The 21,362-nt window shown below is 35.1% G+C and overlaps 1 protein-coding gene across 1 annotated transcript in view; it reads left to right on the forward strand.

The window, feature by feature from the left end:
- Nucleotides 1-21,362, forward strand: part of LOC145671288 (uncharacterized) — a 1,722,162-nt gene that overhangs the window by 608,983 nt on the left and 1,091,817 nt on the right. Inside the window, exons 3-4 of the mRNA XM_081740242.1 lie at nucleotides 9,082-9,165; nucleotides 15,951-16,039. Of these exons, the coding sequence (XP_081596368.1) occupies nucleotides 9,082-9,165; nucleotides 15,951-16,039 (173 nt within the window). The remainder of the gene's footprint in view (nucleotides 1-9,081; nucleotides 9,166-15,950; nucleotides 16,040-21,362) is intronic.

Raw genomic sequence — 21,362 nt, forward strand, 5'->3', positions numbered from 1 at the left:
CGAGAAGTTTTATTGAGATAGGAAACATTAACTATCCAAAGAATCAGTCTGTCGACCGTCATTTTCATGACAAAGCATAATACGCCACCAGCTTCTGTACGACATTTTGCGGAGCATTGCAGGTGTAACTTGAGTGAAAGCTTGTCTCACAGCTTCTGTCAGTTCAGTAGTGGTATCGTAACGGTTTTATGCAACGACGCCCTTGATGGACCCCCCATAGTCCATTATCACAGGTGGTCAGGTCTGGGATTTGTGGTGGCCAGGCAAATAATGCGGGCAGATCCGGAGTACCATGACCAATGCAAAGTTCATGAAAGACTTCCGTACGATATTCGTGTACGGCAAGGGCATAATGGGAAATTGCCCCATCATGCTAAAACCAACATGTCTCTTTGATTCCGTGCTTCTCCAAGAGAGAACAACCCAGATCTGCAACAAGTCCAGATATCGCTGGTGATTCACAACATCATCAAAAAACAAAAGCCCAAACACGCGTCTGCTGTCCACACCTGCCCATATCATCACATGCCGGGGATTCTGTTCCAACTATCAAGGGGTAAAAAGAGAACTTATATTAGCATTTATCAAGAGGTACCAGGACCTTGTGGCCTCCCTGTATTACCAATCAAAGTTACAAATGTCTTCTACACCATACTTTATAACCCGTACACCTCTTTGTTTCAATAGTTTCTTTATTAATTTTGATTCGAAACAATTTATGATTTCATTTAGTTTTTAAATATTTAGATCATCCGTTGCAATGCGGTATCCCTCTCAATATCTTCCAAAATGTTATGTAATGCGACGGTTCAGCTATATCAGTGGTGTCCAATTATAATGAGCCCGAGGGCCATAACCGTCTTTACTAGTAAAGTGGAGGGCCGCAGCTAATAATAATAATAATAATAATAATAATAATAATAATAATAATAATAATAATAATAATAATAATAATAATAATAATAATAATAATAATAATAATAATAATAATTATTATTATTATTATTATTATTATTATTATTATTATTATTATTATTATTACGCTACAAAAGAAAAATATAAAAAAGGTATTTGAAATATTACCTATTCAATGTGACAAATGAGGGTGACTAGCAGCATTTACAAGGGCTCGGATATCTACATCCATTTCTATTGTTGCGAGCCGCAGGAGATGTAAAAGAGAAGAATCCCTAAGGCAGTTTCTGAAGCGATTCTTCACAAAATTTCATTGTGGTAAATGCACTTTCACACAAATAAGTACTATCAAACATTGACACTCTTTTCCGACCAAACTCACAGTTTTCAGGGAAAGCTGTTGCCGTGGATGCCAGCGCCTTTTTTGTTGTACAGAAGCGCTAAATGGATGCGTTATTTCGAAAGAAGAGTGGAAAAATTAAACGAATGGATAAATATAAATGAAAATACTATCAGTAATAAAAATCGTCAAAGCTTTGTGGGCCGTAGAAAACGGTTTGGCGGGCCGCATGCGGCCCGCGGGCCGCCATTTGGACAGCGCTGAGCTATATCATAGAGGCGCATTACAATTTTTAAAATTATTTCCAGCCTTGCAGTAAAATAATCATTTTGACTGCAATTTAGTCTCTTAGATCAATTGAAATAGAAGGAGATAAAGCAGAAGCAATAATTTAGAAAGGAATCGGGCATCTGAGCTCATATTCAGAAATTTTGTTTAAAGTCTACATTGAAGAAGCGATACAGAAAGTCGCGGATATTCACAGCAGAGGAATAAATAAATGCTCATGCACAGGAAATACACTTATTTGGATGTTGCAGACACTTTCGCATTATTGTTAGACAGTGATGTAAAGGATATTAATTGTGCAAATGGAACACAACGGGAGATTAGCAGCAAATTCGACATGACTATCGATAAAAAACAAGACAAACATTATGACATAGACAAGAAAATGGAGTAACAGAAAAATAAAATGTTTAAAAATTTAAAACAGGAAATGGTTGATTTCTGCCATTTCCAATTTGAATAGAGGTAAGATGGTACGTATTCGTAGAATAATCAATTGAACCAAAAGGCGTTTCTCATTGTCTCTTATTATTTTTCTCTATGTATTGAAACCGAAAGTTCTAGCGGATTTTTATCACTTACGGTTTTAGTAGGGAGTTAAAGATTACAATAGAATGTATTATTGAGAAATTTATTAGTCTACAGGAAACCACTTCTCGCTAGGTATGATTATTTTCACTGTATAGTAATTAACCAGTTCAGTTTGATTTCTATCACTTCCGGCTTGATTTCGATCACTTCCGGTTTGAATATTACCTCTATCTACAAAACTCTATTCCTGACTTTTGACTCTATACATCTTGACCAAAATTGATGCTGATCCATCAAGTAGTTCTTGATTTCTTTTTTTTTCTTTTTTTTTGTCTCCTGGACAAATTGACGGACGGACAGAGTAACTATATAATGGAGTGCCAGTAAACTGAACTTATTAAAAACTATAGGTAAATGAAAAGTCTTGTTTAAAATAGGGCAGAATAGAATCTCATTGAGAGTTCACTGACCCAAGATGAAGAAAAGGAAGTTGTATCATATAAGCTTTCAGAATCATGTATAAACATAAAAAGTGTATGATGATGAAAATTATTTATGACACTACCTTTAATTATATCACATGAGCTCATTTAAAAATGTCCTGATTTTAATGAGGAATATCTGCTAATAAGAATGTATAATTAGCTTTTGCTTTCTGTGTGTGAGGAGTTTTTCTGTTCCCAGAAAATAATTTTCTTATGCACGAAACCATTATATAATCATACAGTATACACATTTTTCTTTCTATGTATCCAATAACAAAAGGAAAGAGCCTAATTATTTTGTGTTTTCTTCTCTGATTTAATTGGCATGGTTTGTATTACAAAACCAACACAGGTAATTGGAAATCTTAGAATTTGCATACTATAATTTGAATTAATTAGAGCGCTATAAACTAGGTCCTCGAGTTGAGTTCTGAATTAAAAAAGAAAAAAATGAAAAAGAAAATTATTAGTAAACAAATATACATAGAAGAAAGCATCCAGCAGACGCACAACCAACCACTGACAAAGAAACAACCGTTAATTAATTTTTGCATCATTAAATTTGGTTGATAATTAATTCTTTGCTACAATTTGATCTGAGATTACTTTACTTGTCACTATGCAATTGGCATTACTTCTCTTGAAATTTTATCCTGACCCTGCGCTTCTCACGATGGACAAGGTCTAATACTTTCCTTATCAGAGCAGTCTTGATTCCGACAAATGTCCGCAATGCATCTTCGATGTAATTACTACATACTACTGTGCTAGTCCAGATGTTATTTTCCTTGTGATGACACCACACGCTTCCGATGTAGAAAACTCAAAGCAACGTGAAGTGACACCAATGTAATTTACAGGTCGCCATTTGTCCTTAACAGATGAAAATGATCAAAAACACAACAATAGCGCTCTCCAAGTTCTTCGATGAGCTGGTATGCGTCCACGAACTCCTAACAACTTGGGGCTTTGTAAAGGTTGTGGTCTCAAGACCTTAGTGCAGGGCCTGCAGGAACCTGCATCGGCGTACCACTTAAACACGATATGAAGAACATGCTAGTCCGGACGTGGGTGGAACTGGAATATCACTTAGATATCTTGCGTGATTCTGATGGTGCACACATTGAACTCTGTTACACGACTGGAGCTCTTTCGTGGCTAAGCGGTTAGCGTACGCGCCTTTAACGTGGAATCCGAACCACATGAGCTCCCGCCGGGAATCGAACCCGGGTCTCCCACGCCAATCAGTAGGTCCATGTCTCATATAGCCTCGCTGCTGAACGGGACGCTAAACTAAAATCAACTCAACTCTGTTACACGACTAGTAAATTTTAGGTGTGTATGAACATTATGGCACAGATCGCATATTTCTATCGATTTCCATGTCTGACTTATACGTGATCAAAATTGGAAATATCATTTTGAAATACACTGCATATATCATTATTTGAACAATGTCCTAGTTAAACAACGACAAAAAAAAAAAAAAAAAAAAAAGTCATCTAACTAGTATCAAGATGAAACGCTTAATGGAAGTACACTTCAGGATCAGTTTTAACTCAATAAGTGGTATGGTTCCTGTACGTAATATTAACTTTTAATGTTTACAAAATAAATTCATTTTTCTCCCATTTTCTCGAAGACTTACGCACATGGTTTTACACTCATGCTTATCATTTAGTAAGGTAACAAGATCTATCGATTGGTACACCCTATATGTTTCACCGTTTGGACAATCTTCTATCCGTTGAACGCTAACAATATCATAGAATTACTTTTGTGATTGAACTGGAACTTCGTACCTAATCAACACTCTCTTGTTTCATCTTTCGCTGATGCAACGATTGCGAAGGCAGTAGTTTCACCATTTTCACGAAGAGAATTCTGCTAATTTCTTAAAGAGACTAATCCCTTTCATCCAAAATAAGCTCTGCATGAAGCGCTTAGAGAAAGAGCTCGAATTACTGTAAAGTCAGAATCCTACGTAGAAACTGAATTACAACTAACAACCATAAGTAGCATCAGCATGACCTAATTTTCATATTCCATACAAACTCCTCTTTTTCCTCACAAGTTTGGAAGCTGTACTTTCTTCCGTTGTGATCTAAATACTCCCAAGTGTGAGTGGTCCAGAGAACGTTACAGTTGGTAACTAATATTGTCACTTGCAAAGAACTGTAGTAGTCTACGGGCAACGCATATTGTTTCATGAGCACTGTATACTTATTGAAATTCTGTTTAATATATTTGGGTAAACCTACGGCTATCATATTAGATTTATCACTATTTTGACATTGATTATGGTACCAACTTCGGACCAGTTCCATGAATTTCTACTCAAATATTAATGTGTGGAAAACGAAAATTCTAATTTTGCGTCCCACAGATATGCCTGTGGGATAAAGGAGACAAATGATTGATGAAATTCCATGATTATAAAATGGTTAGTGGAATGAAAATGTAAGAGAAAAGGAAATGTCCAAGAAATCCCATGGACACCATGTCATTCCCCACAAGATTGCATAACCGAGAATTGAACCAGGCATTTCTCGCATTAGAGCTAAACACTTTACCAATGTGCCACCATGCCTCCCATCAACGTGACATGTATCTTAAGCCAAACTTAACACTTAACATTTTCTATTCAACATTAGAAGAATAAATCCTATATCCCATATGTATAGCTCTGTTTTATTTATGTTTCCAATATACATGTTTTACTTCTTTTCCCGAAAATGTAAATTCTCAAACAGAACAACAAAAGTGGCTGTCTAATACATTGGTCATTCGTATATCTTAATTGGCTAATTAGACTAATGAACATTTTAAAACACAGTTATTTCTGTGTAACTGGTAAGGAGACTGCAGCTCCCGTTGTTATTGCTGGTGATGTAAGGACATGGAAGTATTTGTTCGCAGGTCTTGTACAATTATGCAAATTACACGATCAATGGTGTAGAATACAATACTGAGTAATACAATAAAAGGACCCTGGTAGTGCAAGTATCCGAATTAATTGAAACTACAATTCTAACTTGCAAAAAAAAAAAAAAAAAAAAAAAAAGGTAAGATTCTAATTTCATGAAAATGTGTTTGCTACTAAACGAAACGTGGTTTTAAATTCTCGAGTACAAGACTTTATCATTCTATTCTTTTGTTTCTAAAGAGCATCTAAGACAAAAACTAGTTTTATAAACTGAAAACTTGTTCTTCAAAGCTTGTCTTTAAAACAACCATCATCATCATCATAAGTATTTTGCCATTATTGGCAGGCCACTTGCTGCAACTGAGAAGCTTCCATACTTGACGATCTTCCACTAACCTCTTCGTCTTCAAGTACGAGTTTTATGTTTTGATATCACCCATTTGTTATAGTCTCTTTCGCCACCTCCCTCTCTTTCTGCAATCATACCTTCTAGCATGTCCCTCATGATATAATTCTTTCTTAGCTAATATCCCAACCAATTTTTCTTCCTCTTCTTAATAATATCTAAAATCGTTCTTTTCTCCCCTATCATTTCTAACACCCTGTCATTCGTTTTCTACTCGATCCAGCAATTTCGCTGCATTCTTCTCCACACCCACATTTCGAAAGCTTCTAGCCATTATTCATCACTTTAGCGTAATAGCCATGTTTCTGCCTCATACAGTACAATACTCCACACGAAGCATTTTATGTCTTTTTTCCTCATCTCTTTATTCAAGGTCCTACAAAATATAATTTTCTTCCTCCAAAAGCCTTCTTTCGCCATTCCTATCCTTGCTTTTATTTCACTAATATTTATTATTTATTAACTTTCATTGGTCTTCCACAAAATCATCTATTGTTTGTATAAGAAACATAATATTCTTTAAAACTTATCATTGGTGTTGTAAGACTATTTCTTTTTTTCTTCCTAATTACATAAAACTGTTTCTTATGTGTCAAAAAACGCTAGTCATTCGAAAGTCTTAGTTAATAAAATTCATATATGTCTGAAAATTTAGTCAATGTTTTTCTTCCGTAATTTTGTGTTTTCGTAACTAAATCGTAAAAGTATTTGTTTATAATGTATTATGTCAATATGTTTTTTATGTAATAAAGCTGAGAAAGCTCCTTTCCCAACTATCTATCCATCTCTGACGTCATGAGTACCTGTTAAGAATAAAACATCTTATCTACACGTGCCTGGAGTCAGCAAAATTACCAGCAAATCTTTGTCTTTGAATTCTCCCTTCAACCCGGAAACGGAGAGTCACGCGGAGCCTATGGAGTAAGTCGGAGTCTTTGGAATTGATTATCAAAGTTAGTCTCCAGAGTCTGTCGAGAGTCGGTCTTTGGAGTAATCTTAGGACTCAGTCACGGAGTTGTCAAAAGACTGTCAACGGAGTCGGTCCGGGGAGTGCACGGCAGTCAATTGGAAACACCGAGAGTAAATTAAAAAACGAACCAAACAATCTGTAATTCGGTTGTCAACATACAGAACGACGGACAAACTACAGAAAAATAGCAGGAAGTCCAGCAGAAAAGATAAAGCTACAGGTACTGTGACGTCAGATTTCATCTTTTCTTTTCCTCACCTCTCTCTTCAAAAATGCTACCCTTAAGAAATATCCCAAAAATCTCTCTTTGACGACACAGTTTTCTTTGAAAATTCTTTTCAAATTAAGCACCCGTAAAACTAGTAATACTACTCAGAAGTCGAAAACTAGTTACCTGTTGTACTTTCTCCCTCTGTTTCTATATATTTTACATCGATCTTCACAGCGCTTCCTCAAATTTTCTAACATCTTATTGGTTTTCTCTTCACATTCTGCAAAGAAGCACCATATCTGCAAACCGTATACACCTAATCATTCTACCTCCTACGGAAAAGCCGTCTTCATTCTGAAGGCTCTATTTCACTATCTCTTGTAGATAGATATTAAATAGTTTAGGCGAGAGACAGCATCCCTGTCAAACTCCCCTTCCAACTACACTCTTCTCTGTCATTTACTTCCCTATTCTCACATTTACTTATAGTATTTATCAAATTAACCATTGTTCTTCATCTATATCGTATAGTAATTAATACATTTGTTTTCTTTTATTAAAATCAATAGTTCGTAGAGTAGAAAATATATTGCCTTATTGGGTACAGTGATTATTTTTGTAGTGTAGCAACTTGCTTATTATTGCTATATGGAGATGGTAACTTAGGCATCACAATAGCAATTTTATCTCTTTTCCATATAAACACTTTGAGATCCCTTTAAATAAATGCAAGCTTAAAGATCTAATTTAACATTTTCACATGATTTACGATACATTTCAATAGGAAACCGATGTGCTGATCAGACATTACCCGAAAACATGAGTCAACTGGAAGGCCTTTTTTCCCAAGGGCGCGCCAGGAGTTTAGTTTGGTTTAGTTTTCATAAACTTCTAGATATTCCTCCTACTTCAGAGAAAAAATCTACTGCACCAAAGTCCACGCCAAATCTATAGCATCGAAACCAGAAAATATATAATATAGATTTGAAACTACAATGGATCCCTCTTCAATAGAAAAGAAGATATAGACATTAGTGTTAAACAATTCATGCTTAACGAAGCACCAAAACTGAATTGAAATATAATAATTGTCAACCATCTTGGATTAAGAATGGCATTCATAAAGACTGCAAGGCTCTACATGTTCTTCCAACACCGCATGCTGGCTTAAACACACTTCAGACGACAACCACAAAGACGACGGCGTCAACCATCGTCCATGATCGTGAAGTGACAAAGATTAATCAAGTGAGCAATATTTCAGGATAAAAGAAGCCAACACGCTACAGAAGGCATCAATCTCCACTCTCTAGAATGCCTGATCTCTGAGAGCTCCTTTATCCTTACCGCTCTCTAGGACGCCTAGTCTCTGAGAGTTTCTTTTTATAGGACGTGCTAACACCTCACTACTCCCTAGGACACCTGATCCCTGGGATTTAGCCCCTTCTCTAGACCGTCTGGTCTCTGAGAGGTACTTTACATTGGCCTCAAGAACCTTGGTTTCTCTCACTCTAAGATACAAACTCAACAGCAAACAATCAAGTTATCTAAGAGAGACTTATATTTTATCTGTAATAGTTATTACTACTCTATATAAGAGGAAACCTTTATAATAAAAGGTGATTGGTAAAAGTCCGAAATTCCCGTGTAACATCTTTACCCTGGAAGAAAGAATGTTACAATACAGACAAGAAGTCGAGGAAATAGTCTACATTATTATTATTGTATCTTATTTAAAACGTTCCCACCCATGCGCCTGTCCTAAACCACAACGGAAAATTTTTGTGCTCCCCTGTTTGTTTACTTCAATATTTACTGCAAAATAGTCTTCGCAAAAAGTTGTTTCTCTAAGGAAAGATAATTTCATTGACTATAGTTTCATTTGTGTTCATCGTTGTACCTAGTATGCATTGCTAGCTATACATAGTATTCATATAGTAATATGTTAAAAGCAGCAGCAAATAATATGATTATTACAAACATTTAAATTTTGCTGTTTCTAATTTCAGGTCCTCCAGAAAACTTGAATGTAACTTACGAAGTTATGCCTGACAGTAGAATTAAGTTAATACTTAAATGGGATGCTCCTGAAAGTAAGTAAAATAGTCTACATTATTATTATTGTAATTTGTTTTGTAATAGTAGTACGCATTTTATCAAATATATACTTTGTTTCCTGGTCAATTAACAATGTTATTAACTAACAACTTCAGTAAGCGCGAAATATACCAAACACTCACGTTCTAACTTAAGGTCCTAATAGTTTCTATACTACCAAGTAATTAAATCTATGGCCTATGGAATCCGAAGATTCAATGTTGCATCCACAGAAGCTCTTCATTGACCTTTGTCCTTAGCCAACTGGATCCAGTTTCTACTTTGTATTTCTATTTTCCAGAAATTCATCTTAATATTGTCCTCCCATCTGCGGTTTTCAGTTAAAATTTTGAAAGCGTTCCTACTCTCTTCTATTCTGGCTATATGACTTGTCCAGCTGATCTTTCTTGGTTCAATAACCCTAACAATGTTAAGCAAACGATATAAGTTACGCAGTTCCTCGTTATGAAGTTCCCGCCATTTCTGCCCTTTTCAAGTCCGAATATTCATCTCAGGATTTTATTTTTAAATAGTTTTAGTATGCGTTCTTCCTTCAAATAGTCCATATTTTGCATCCGTACAGAACAAGAGTAGTAATTATAGTTTTATGTATATATTTTCATCTTCAAATTTTTGGATCAGATCCGTGAAGACAAATGAGTTTGGACTGAATAATAACTAGAATTATCTCCTTGAAGTTGTTACTAGATTTCTTTGGAATATTGTGTTGGTCTGTTAGTGTTGACTTTAGTTATTTGAAAATACGAACTTTGTCGAAAGTATATAACTTTATATTTTAACGTATCCCTAAATTGTAATATTATTATTATTATTATAGCGAATTTCTTTGTATTTAGTTTCTCTGCATTTACTTCTAAACCTATGTCTCTGCAGGAGTTTCCTTCTATTGTTCTAATATCATCTCCTATCAGATTAACATCATCGGCATAAGCCACTAGTGAGTATCATTCAGTTCTCGATCCTAGTTGCTACCTTGAAGTTTCCTTATAGTCTATTCTAGAACAAAATTGAATATTCCTAACACTTACTTCAAGTTTTACAGCAATTTTTCGAAGAGTAATTATCCGATCTTGTTGAGTAAGTACAACATTAGTTTGTTTGTATTGATTCATGTTCAAGATCTTTTCTAAAGGGTATGGCGTTCATTTTGAGTTCTTTTCGGACAGCCTCTAAATGACTTGATTCAATTGTTCATTTTAGACTAGTTATTTACAACTGAATTCTGTGTGACATTAAAGTTTGTCGGATTTTATTTGGGAATGCCCTGTTTGTGGAGCTTCGTATATTTTCCACCTTGATAGTCACTATGTTATTGCCATTTTCATTCATTTGTAAAGCAAAAAAAAAAAAAAAAAAAAAAAAAAAAAAAAAAAAAAAACCAACTATTTTACTGGCGATATTGCAACCTGCCAACTTACAAGGTGACATTTCAGATGTGTCTAGTGTCCAAACGAAGCCGAATTTATCCAATGTTCATATGACATTTTTTGCTTGTTTTTACACAGTAAAAAATAGTTATGTTATTTCAACGACATGCCTATGTGTTAACACGATTGTGTTAAAATATAACACAAACAGGTGGTTAGAACAACTCACTTTCCATTTGGAGTTGTGTCAAATGCCGGTAGTTGAAATGACACACAGCCTGTGTGTTAAATTAACACAAGTGTAGGATCTTCGGTGTTGTTTTCTGCGTGATTGCCAAATATGTTACGCATCTAATTATAAAGGCTTATGAATTGAAGCTACAGACAAACACAGTAGAAAGAAAGAAACACTTAAACAAATCCAGAGTACGCAAAATTTCAACATGCAAACCGCGCGATGTGTTTTCAATTGTTTTACATAACGTTTCTGAAGAAATATGTCAACAGCGAGAAATATGTCAACATCGTATTACTGTGTCACTTCTACTCTGCACTAGAGCTCACCAGTCAGAACCGGGAGCGTGCTTCAAAAATGGTGGAAACAAGTAGAATCACGATTAACAGGCAAACATATTATAAGGATATAGATAAGAGTTTTCTATAATTCTTGTATAAGATGTTGGTGAAGGTTGTGTTTTGCATCATCAAGAAATAATTCATAATAAATGTTGGGAAGGGGGACAAAAATTTTTATAAAGATTTTCTATATGAAGTGTTCTGTAGTTTACTATTCTTATTTTAAAATTAGAATTTTTGGTAAACGTAAGCATGCACACCACATGGTTTTCCAACACAGAAAAATGGTTACATCAACACCACACACGGAGTTATTTCAACACAGAAATAGGTGTTGTAGTAACACAGAAATGGAGACGAACTAACACCAAAAACGGTGTTAATCTGGTGGTCTGACATTGAATTTTACCTCAGGGAGTGTTAAAATTAACACCAAAACGGTCTTACTTACACGGCTTTGACCTTGCATTATGACACAGATTGTGTGTTGCAATAATAAGAAAATGATATCGAAGTAACACAGGGACAGGGACAGGGTTATATTGATACTTGACATGCTGTAATATTAACACAAAATAATTAACACACTACACACTGTGTTACTTTCTTCGTGTTGGTGCAACACCGACACAAGTAACACTGAACATTTTTCTGCACACTACCGACCCTGACATGGCGTCGAATCAACACCGAAAATACTAACACAGATCTGTATTTAATACCGTTCAACACCGGTTGTGTGTTAAAAACGTAGCACACCATCTGTGTTAAACGCCAACACCGCGGAATCTGTGTTGAATTAACACCACATAGTGATAGTCACGCTGGAACCACTGACCTGTGTTAAAATTGAGTTGAATTAACACAACTATTTTTTTTTTTTACCGTGTACCTGTAGATTCATCTCCCAAATTTTCTGTTATTGATGCACGTCCACTCGGTATATATAGGGTGTTTCTGGGAAGAAAGCAATATTTTGGGAAATTGTGGCAGAAGAGCTGCAGGTTGTACACTATTTTTGATATTGTGTTTGTTATTACTCATCCTTATTTACTCTATAGAGGGGAGATGTAGTGCATTTGAAAGGTAATGGAAGGGCCTTTCTAACAGTATGCAACATGTGGCAGTGGTGTCTTCGCAAAGTAAGTTATTGAGGGTGATTTCGGAAAGCCAATATCATTTTAAGATTATTTAAGGGAACAAATTTATCTCAATAATTTCCCCTTCGAAAGACATAACTGCCACATAGATGCACGCACACTTTTGGAAAGGTCATTCGATTACCTTGTAAATGCGTTATGTGTTACTTCTGTAGAATTGCTACAGCGTGAGCAATAAACAACATAATGTCAAAACTGGTTTACAACATGTACCTTTCAAACCGTAAAGAATAGGAATCATGTTCACGTGAACGTTTTTTGCTTAAAGTTACTCATACTACCGTTTCAAGTATTGCCCTTTCACTCTGAAATGAGGCGCCTAGTGTCGAAAGCAGTTTTTTTTTTTTAAACCGAAATTGAGTTACATATCGCTTGCTATATGTTTGATCTAAAGGAATTCTATGGAAACAGGATTTTGTTTAGAAGCTTAATATTCCACACTAAAAAACTAGTTCAAATATGGGACTTTGTACGCGTATATATGGAGCTTCACTACACGTTCTGCGAGATTACTCGAAACTGAGCGAAATGGATGTGGCGGATTTTGATACTAAACGTCTCAAATACCGGTACTCTATTTTTTAAAAATTAATTTCCGAGAGTGAAAATTCGTTACAAGTGTTTACATATAGAATATACATAAACCTGTTTCACGTATGCATATACAACATGTAGACTAAGTACATATTTGTATAACATATTTTGCAATTAAATGAATAAAACTTTATATGTTTCATGTCTGTTTCCTTTAATTGTAACAGACGTTTTGAAAGGCAACTAACTGCCTTTATCATCTACTGTCTGTAAAGGTACCCTTTAAAAAGATCATTTCGAATAAAATAAAACACAGTGGAACGCTTAACTTTCATTTATTTAGTTTATAGAACACATACTCGCATCCATAATTGGATAAAAAGTTTGTACCATATTTTAAACCGTATGACGCAGTCGTATTATAAAATACTGTATATCTATTTGACACAATGACGAGAAGTATATACGTAATTAAGTAGTAGGTATTGAGTTCTTGGCTTATAAAACAGATGTTTACTGTTAATTTTGGTTCAAGGCTATATAAATCGCCTAAGGAAAGGTTTCTCGTCAACATCTTTACTGGTTCCTAAAGAAAGTAAATTTTTTTTCTACTGTTGTATTTTAAATCAACTGAACATAGAGAAAATTTAACTTTATTTCAAAGAAATATAACGTTCATAAAATTGATAAAACTGGGTTTAAAAATTATTGTATGTGCCATGTTCTTGCAGTCTTTAAGTCGAGAAACAAACATATTATTTGCTGCCAAACTACACGACAGTATGAAGCACGATATGACCACACAAGACTACTAATACTATACAACTTGACTTAACGTTCATAAAGGTTAGTGCAGCAGTGACGGCTCTTGAGAGAAGTTACGGGTGTAGAAATTAGTTTTTTTTTCTCTTTCTTTAAACGAAAGGAAGACAACTTACCGAATTTATTAATCCTTGTATACAAGAATTGCTGCATTTGATAATTATTGGTCTCATAGTTTGAAGAAATATATATATATATATATATATATATATATATATATATATATATATATATATATATATATATATATATATATAATATTTTTTTTTTTGCAAGTATAGATTCGAATAATTGCTTCTCGGTACTGTTAGTCGAAAACAATTCAACGTAATCGAAGTTGACAATTTTCAGAAAAATAACAGACCTTGTTACTACTACTAAAGCAATGAATCATGAATCAAGAATTAAAACTGTGTCCAGACGGGTTTTCTTCAAGTATAACTATAAATAATTATACGAAGTTATAATTATTATATTCGGCAAATTTAAATAAAATAGCTTGATAACATAGTAATAATGTCTTCATTAGAAAATGTAATGTAAACTGAAACAAAATTACAACATTCTTTTTTCTGTATAAACATACTAGTCTGAATTGTATTTAATTAGTTCTGTCCATTTGACGTATGACACTTAATGACATCACTAACGTGTTCAATTGGTTTGAAGTCTTGTAAGATTTGGCGCCATTTTAGAAATTGAAATTCATCACTGTGCTCTTCAAACTACTGGAGCACAACTTTGGCCTTGTGATAAGGAACGTTGTCCTGCTGAAAGATGCTGTTCTCAACTGGAAATATGACCCGCATGAATGAGGTATGTGTAATGAGCAATGATCTGCCGATAGTTAGGAATCGTTATAGCGCCCTCCACACACACAACCGGGCCAGCGAATGACCATATAAAAGTTCTCCAAATGATAAGTGGAAGCAACCCAGGCCTGTCGCTATCCTAATATGCACGTCTCGATCATCTGTTTCCCTAAAGACGAGGAATTCTGTCCTGGCCTCCTGAAATAATGAAGGCAGTGCCGTTATTCATCGGATCATGTAAAATTGTGCCATTGCTCTGCAATCCAATGATAATAGTCGCACCCATTCCAGTCATTATCGTTTAACCATGTGGTTGACGTTGGCACACCTGAGGAACGTTGGTTACGGAGCCTATATCTAACAGTGTGTGGTGAACTGAGTGCTCAGAAAAACTCAAATATTGTCCACTGTAAAAGTTAGCTGATACTTGTGCTACAGTGTGTATGTACTCTATCCTCTTATACTCGCCTCGACAGTCCACAACGGCCGACATCTTTGTTGAGGCATGGACGCCTCATATCTTGTGGGTTAATGCTGGTTTCACCGTCCTTTTCCGATCTTTGGAAGACACTAACCAGGGTAACTCGCGAGCACCCGACAAGTCGAACTGTATCCGTAAAATTCTTTCCGGGTCTGTTGGGGGGCGCGGTGGCTCAGTGGTAGAGCGTTCACCTCTGGTGCTTGGGGTCCCGGGTTCGATCCCAGCCCCCGCCAAGTGAACTTTGTGGTGGACAAACACCGTGCTCGTGGGTTTTCTCGGGGTTCTCCCGTTTCCTCCCACTTTCTTCATTCCACCATTTTTCACTCATCTCTCATCATCACCGTCTCCTTTAGCCTAACCGGCATAACCGTGGGACGTAAAACTCAAAGATTTCATTTCATTTCTTTCCGGATCTGTTGATCATCGTAGTCTGGCACCTATGAAACTCCCATATACGCCGACCTTTCCTATTCTACGCCCAAACATCCCACTGACTGGTCGAGTGAGGTAGTTATCTCCGTCTGGCAAGCGATTCTGCTGTGTCTCTGCATTTTACATCATCCGAATTACTTCGTTCAAAAAATAGCTGCTTGTCATTGTTTTTTTGGCTGGTCAATGTATATATTAAATCATTTACCTATTAATTCCACCTAACGCACCAACAATGTCTTACCAAGGATATGATTTAAAATAAGTGGTAACATCTGTTTATGTGCGAGATGAACCACCTATGTTATCTACTACCAAGGTCTCTCCACCCGGATTAACAACTGACTCAGGAAAGTAAGTATGAAAAGAGATTTCCAAGACCCCTTATTTTTTTCTTTCTGTAACAAGTATCAAAACTTTAAATTTTTATGTATGCAACTTCTCTCAAAAGCAGCCTCCGAAGTGCAGTTCGCTAAATCTGTTTCTTTCTTTCTATGTATCATACACTTTTTGGTTTGTGAGGTTCGAAAATTAAAAAGAATAATTTCAAAGATGTGACATTAATTTTTGTTCTTTTAGGAGGAAGAGTGAAAAACTATAAAGTAGAGTTAAAATCTGGAAATCCTTGGAGGAAATACTGTTTAACCAGTCACTTCTTCAACGAAACTGTAAGTATAACATTATTATTATTATTTATTCCACATGCTTTAAATTATCTATCTTATTTGCCCTATATTCAAAAGTAGATAATTTGAAGCGTTACATTCTTGATTTCTTTGATCTTGTGCTCTAGGACATTCGATTAGTAATACAATATGTCCGTAAAGTTGCGCAACCCAAAGTTTGATTGTATATATCTTCTGATCTAAGAATGATACAGACCTGAGACTTGAAACAAATGTAAGCATGTTCTATGAGATCATGACTAAGGCTGAAATTTGTAACGTTTTTGTGTAGGAACGAAAGAAATTGAGGAAATTGTAATATATACGAAAAATGAAGAAAATCAATATTCAGTTGCAAAAAACTGACTTCCTGTGGGTGAATTTCTGTAAATATGTGCAGTATGAATGAACATTTAACCGTTGATGCGAAAATGTGACAAAGTTGATGCAGTATTGTCATGTAAAAAGGTTATTTAATGCAAGTCCGTAAAATTAGTGGTTTTTTACAGAAACGCGGCCCCCGCCAACACTGTTGTAAAATTACTGTAACAGGTGTGTTTTAGGTTAATTAATGATAAGCAATGAGAATTTGTACATAATTGATAACATGAATTTTTATGCAAAAATTTATAATGTATCACTGCATCAACTTTGTCACATTTTTCACACCAATCGAGAAATGTTGATGCATACTACACATTTACACAGGAATTCACTCGCATGAAATCAGTTTTCTGCAATTGAATAGTGATTTTCTTCATTTTTCATATATTTTTTTTTATTTTACACTTTCGGTATTTTTTTCGTTATTGCACAAAAACGTTACAAATTCCAGCCTTGGTCATGATCTCGAAAATATCTACATAGAACATGCTTACATTTGTTTCAAGTGTCAGGTCTTAGTCATTCTTAGATAAAAAAAAAATATATACGCAATTAACCTTTACATTGCGCAACTTTACGGGCACACTGTACTACCATTGTGGACAAACACCGTGTGCGTGGGTTTCCTCTGGGTTCTCCCGTTTTCTCCCACTATCTTCATTCATTTCTCATCTTCACAGTCTCCTTTAGCCTAGCCGGCATAATTGTGGGAGGTAAAACTCAAAAATTTCATTTCATTTCATCTCACTGTACTACCATTTATTTGGTGCTGTAGGTTGTAATCGTGATAGATTTTTCGTATGCAATTTCGGTATTTACTCCGTCAATAAAGGGTTGACGGAGGAGATGGAACCTGTTCTTGGGACGCTAATTCGAATGCAATAGACCACTTCTCGATATCTCTCACTGTTTTTTCTCTGATACTCATCGACAGATAGACAAACAAACAGAGAGACAAGTGGATTGACATAGCCGTTCTCCATTTCCTCCGACACTTCCAAGTAGCGTAGTTTGCAACTCTAAAGAAATTTCATAAATTAAAACTCAATTGGTAAACTTCTAAACTATGCTATACATAAATATGGTAAGCCATATGGAAAGGTTATGGCCTTCCATCAGATTATACTGTATGTAGATAGATATTACAGCAGAAGCGGTAAGAGAGAAAAACTAATCTTATATATAATATACCGATATCGAGTATTCTAAAAATGGTGCCAACAAACAATAGTGCTAATCTTCAGGTAAAAGTAAATCGAAAATATTATATACTGGTATACTTTCCGGGGCCTCCTTCAGCCGCTATAGCGAATTAAAAGATTCAATATGAGGCAACGTCGCATATTAACTTAGAACCATTATCACTGCTCTACGAATCCATCAAAGAGTTCCATCGATTATTATGCTAATAAGTTGTCCCAGTATCAACGTGTATCAACTTCAATTGCTATTTAAAAAGAGTTGAAGTAATATTTGATGTGGGAGACGTACTGTATGGTTCTTTTCAGCGACGTTGCTACATAAGGCAGTTCTTGTCTACAGACGGGGACCCGAAAACTAGAATATATTTATTGCTTTGACTCGTAGAATAGTGCTCTGTAGTCCGTGGGCACCATGATATAAACCAGTGTCAACAGAATAGGTTTTATTCCTTTCTTAGCTCTATGTTCAAGTCGTGAGTTGTAAAAATTCAGCTATTTTCGATTTTATCATTGCTCACCATTAAACAAAAGTGAAAATCGACAGCAAAAATTGGTTTCTTTGAAACTGATTCAGTCTCACAGGAATAAGTTTGTTTCATTCTTCTCTCTCTCTCCTAAAACCGGAAGATTTAGATATTTAGCGCCTCTTCCGGTATCAATATTGATCTAGATAGAGATAGTGAGATAATGACTTTCCGATATTGATTCAGCATCACAGAGATAAGATCATCTATCCTACGCTCTTTTCGTGTATTCAAACCGGATGTGATAGAATATACGACTTTCAGAATCAACAGTGAAGGTCACTAAGATAAAATGGTAATAGATAGTGAGAAAATGTTTTTGGTATTTTTCACTATTACAAGAATCGCTTCTAATTCCGTCCTTATCTTCGTAACAAAACAGGAAGCAGTAGAAGTCTACTATATCATAAGGTTTCAATTTTGATTTCCTTAGAGCGAGAAGGGTAGAAATTGACCAGAAGTTGTTCTTTCCCATATGGATTCAGCATCTCCGACCTTATCTCTCTGTTGGAACCGGAAGTGATAGACCTACCAAACCTAGTTTTAATATGGAGTCCTCTATAATTTGGAATTCTTTTGTAGTTTCACAACGCGAAATGCGAGTCACTTGTTTTACTTTCATGTTCAAAATGTATGTATAGATAAAGGCACTAATTTGGAAGATCATGATGTACACTCCTGTCCAAAATTTGTGTCCCATACATAATACAAGTAATTCTCTTTATCGTGAAAGAAAATGTTATATGTATTGTTGGAAATATGCGAAAGAAGAAAACAGATATTTAAAACAGGGGCGTCATTTAGGAGGGCAGGGAGGGGCACTTGCCCCCCCCCCCGACTTTGAGATGTATATAGATTTTATCAATGGAATAGTAGTAAATCAGAGAATGCAAAATTTTACTTATGTCAAGGAGTCTTGCCTCCCCCCAAGCAAAATCTGAAATGACGCTCCTGATTTAAAAGTAATAAAAAATAAAAATAATGAAGTTATAATTAAACAAAATAAATCTCTGAAGCTTTCATATCCAAATTTAAAATCCCCTTTCCGTAAACGTGGCAAACGCGCAGGGAAATTCTCAAAGAGAGAAGGATTTATGTGTTATATTAGAAATACACGCAATTATGTCATAATTTGTAGTTATTATGTATCTGACACAGTCTGAATTGGCACAGATATTCATTGTTATACGCGTAAACAAAGGATTAGATAAAACACACAGACATACAGTATACACAAATACATTCAAAGTACGGGAAGTTCTGATCAATATTAGTTGTGTTTTAATGGAGTCGCAAGCATCGAGGCTATTTGTCCCCGCCACGAAATACGGGCAGTGGTTCATTTATAATTTCAACATACACGTTTTGCAAGAAGTACAATGCAAGCATACCTGCATGGAGTAGTTGGTTAGCCTGTAACCTGTTGTTGTTCCAATTTTTCGGTGATAGTTCCCATAGACTGTTTTTTTTAAATCCTGTTCGTGTTATTTTGTTTAACAACTCTGTGTTTTATTCCAAATGATGTATATTAATATTATTGATTTTATGTTAGTCAATTTGAATATGTGCAAATAATTCAAACCTTTGCCTCTAAAAAGCTGTAAACTTATCAAGAATTTTATGAAAACAATCTGAATTGTCATAAAGCGAAAATGAAACTTTAATCTACATGTCAGCATGAAAAGGGAAAAAAGAAAAGAAAAGAAAGATAAGAATAAATAAATAAAGGAACAAACAATTCCACTCGCTCTGTAGCAAATGAGATGCATGGAATAAGTCGTGAGTGGGAACTCTTCACCCCTGGTGGGGGAATATTCATGAAGCTATGAGCTTATATCTAACTTAATAGGAATATATTATCCATTTCTTACTTTCGAACATACATGGTTCAACAGAAATGAGAAGACTTTTATATCGGATTTCCGAAGAAAAATAAAATGAAATAAAATAAATACGTGACCGAGTTTATTATAAATATAATTCCCAGTCACGACCCCCTTTTCAGTTTTATTAAAAAAATAGAAGTAAAGATGAAGGAAGGAAAAGGAAGATAGAACAGGAGAGAAAAAGAGGGAAGGTAAGAAGATGAGGAAATAGGGGAACTGTTACTAGATATTTTTGAGAAATATGGTAAAGGAAAGTGAATAATTATCGAATTGAAGTCATTTCCAATAGGTATTGGGTGAGTATTTGGTATTAAGGTGATTAAAGATAGACACATGTTAACCCATACCCCCCAGACCTAGATTCATTTAACTCCAATTATCCCAATCTAGCTCTGAGATAGATGAGAAAGTTTAAATTAACAGTTTATTCAATATTTCCGAGAATTCTTGACTAATATCCAGTACTTGAAGTATAAATGATGAAGTGGACGGCATGCTAGAATTGACCACAGGGAACAAAAAAATCAAAGTAACACATATTTGTCGAAGATTTTGACTTTCAAAGTTCTCCCAGGATGATTATTCGTTCGGGCTATCTCTGTCCTTTCCTCTCCCTTTATAGAGCCAACTTAAATTGAGTTAGTATTGACTTTCAACGACTTTAATTCTAGCCTACCATTAATTACAGTAAGTCACATATATGTGTCATGAGAATTGGTGCACTTAATACTAAGCCTACATTTCACTCAGACACACATTCATACAGGACAATGTATACTACGGGTTGCATTTAGTTGAATTAAACTAACCTAACTACATTTCTAAAGACATTTATTACATTCCAAGAAAATTTAGTTTGACATAACAGGAAAAGTTTGATACATGAATTAAAAAAATATTATATGGTTCATAGGCATGCACAGATACCTGTTACTTTTCAACAATATCGAATAACACATTTTCCTTTTTAGATACATTAGGAGTTGGATTACATTACTAAATAGTCGACAAAACGAAAGAAGGAAAAAATCAACATTAAACATATTTAAGATTCAGTATGAACGAATACATATCAATGTGAAGGAAAAAAATATAATTGGTTTATCACTTGGAAAAAAAAACTTTGGTAGCACTTTTATTGAGTCTCTATCCCAAGAGGAGAAATTTCGACAATTTTATGAGTCCTTTCGTCACGTCGATAATAACTCGTTTATCAACTCTCTTTAGGCACTATGATGGGCGTCCATAAGAGTAGTTAGTGGTTTGTCTTAACTACAGACAAATATAGTTGCTTCACATTATATATTTTTTTCATTTCGTCACTTGACGC

Source organism: Thermobia domestica, chromosome 15 (assembly GCF_964235325.1).
Source record: "Thermobia domestica chromosome 15, izTheDome1.hap1.1, whole genome shotgun sequence".
NCBI lineage: Eukaryota > Metazoa > Arthropoda > Insecta > Zygentoma > Lepismatidae > Thermobia > Thermobia domestica.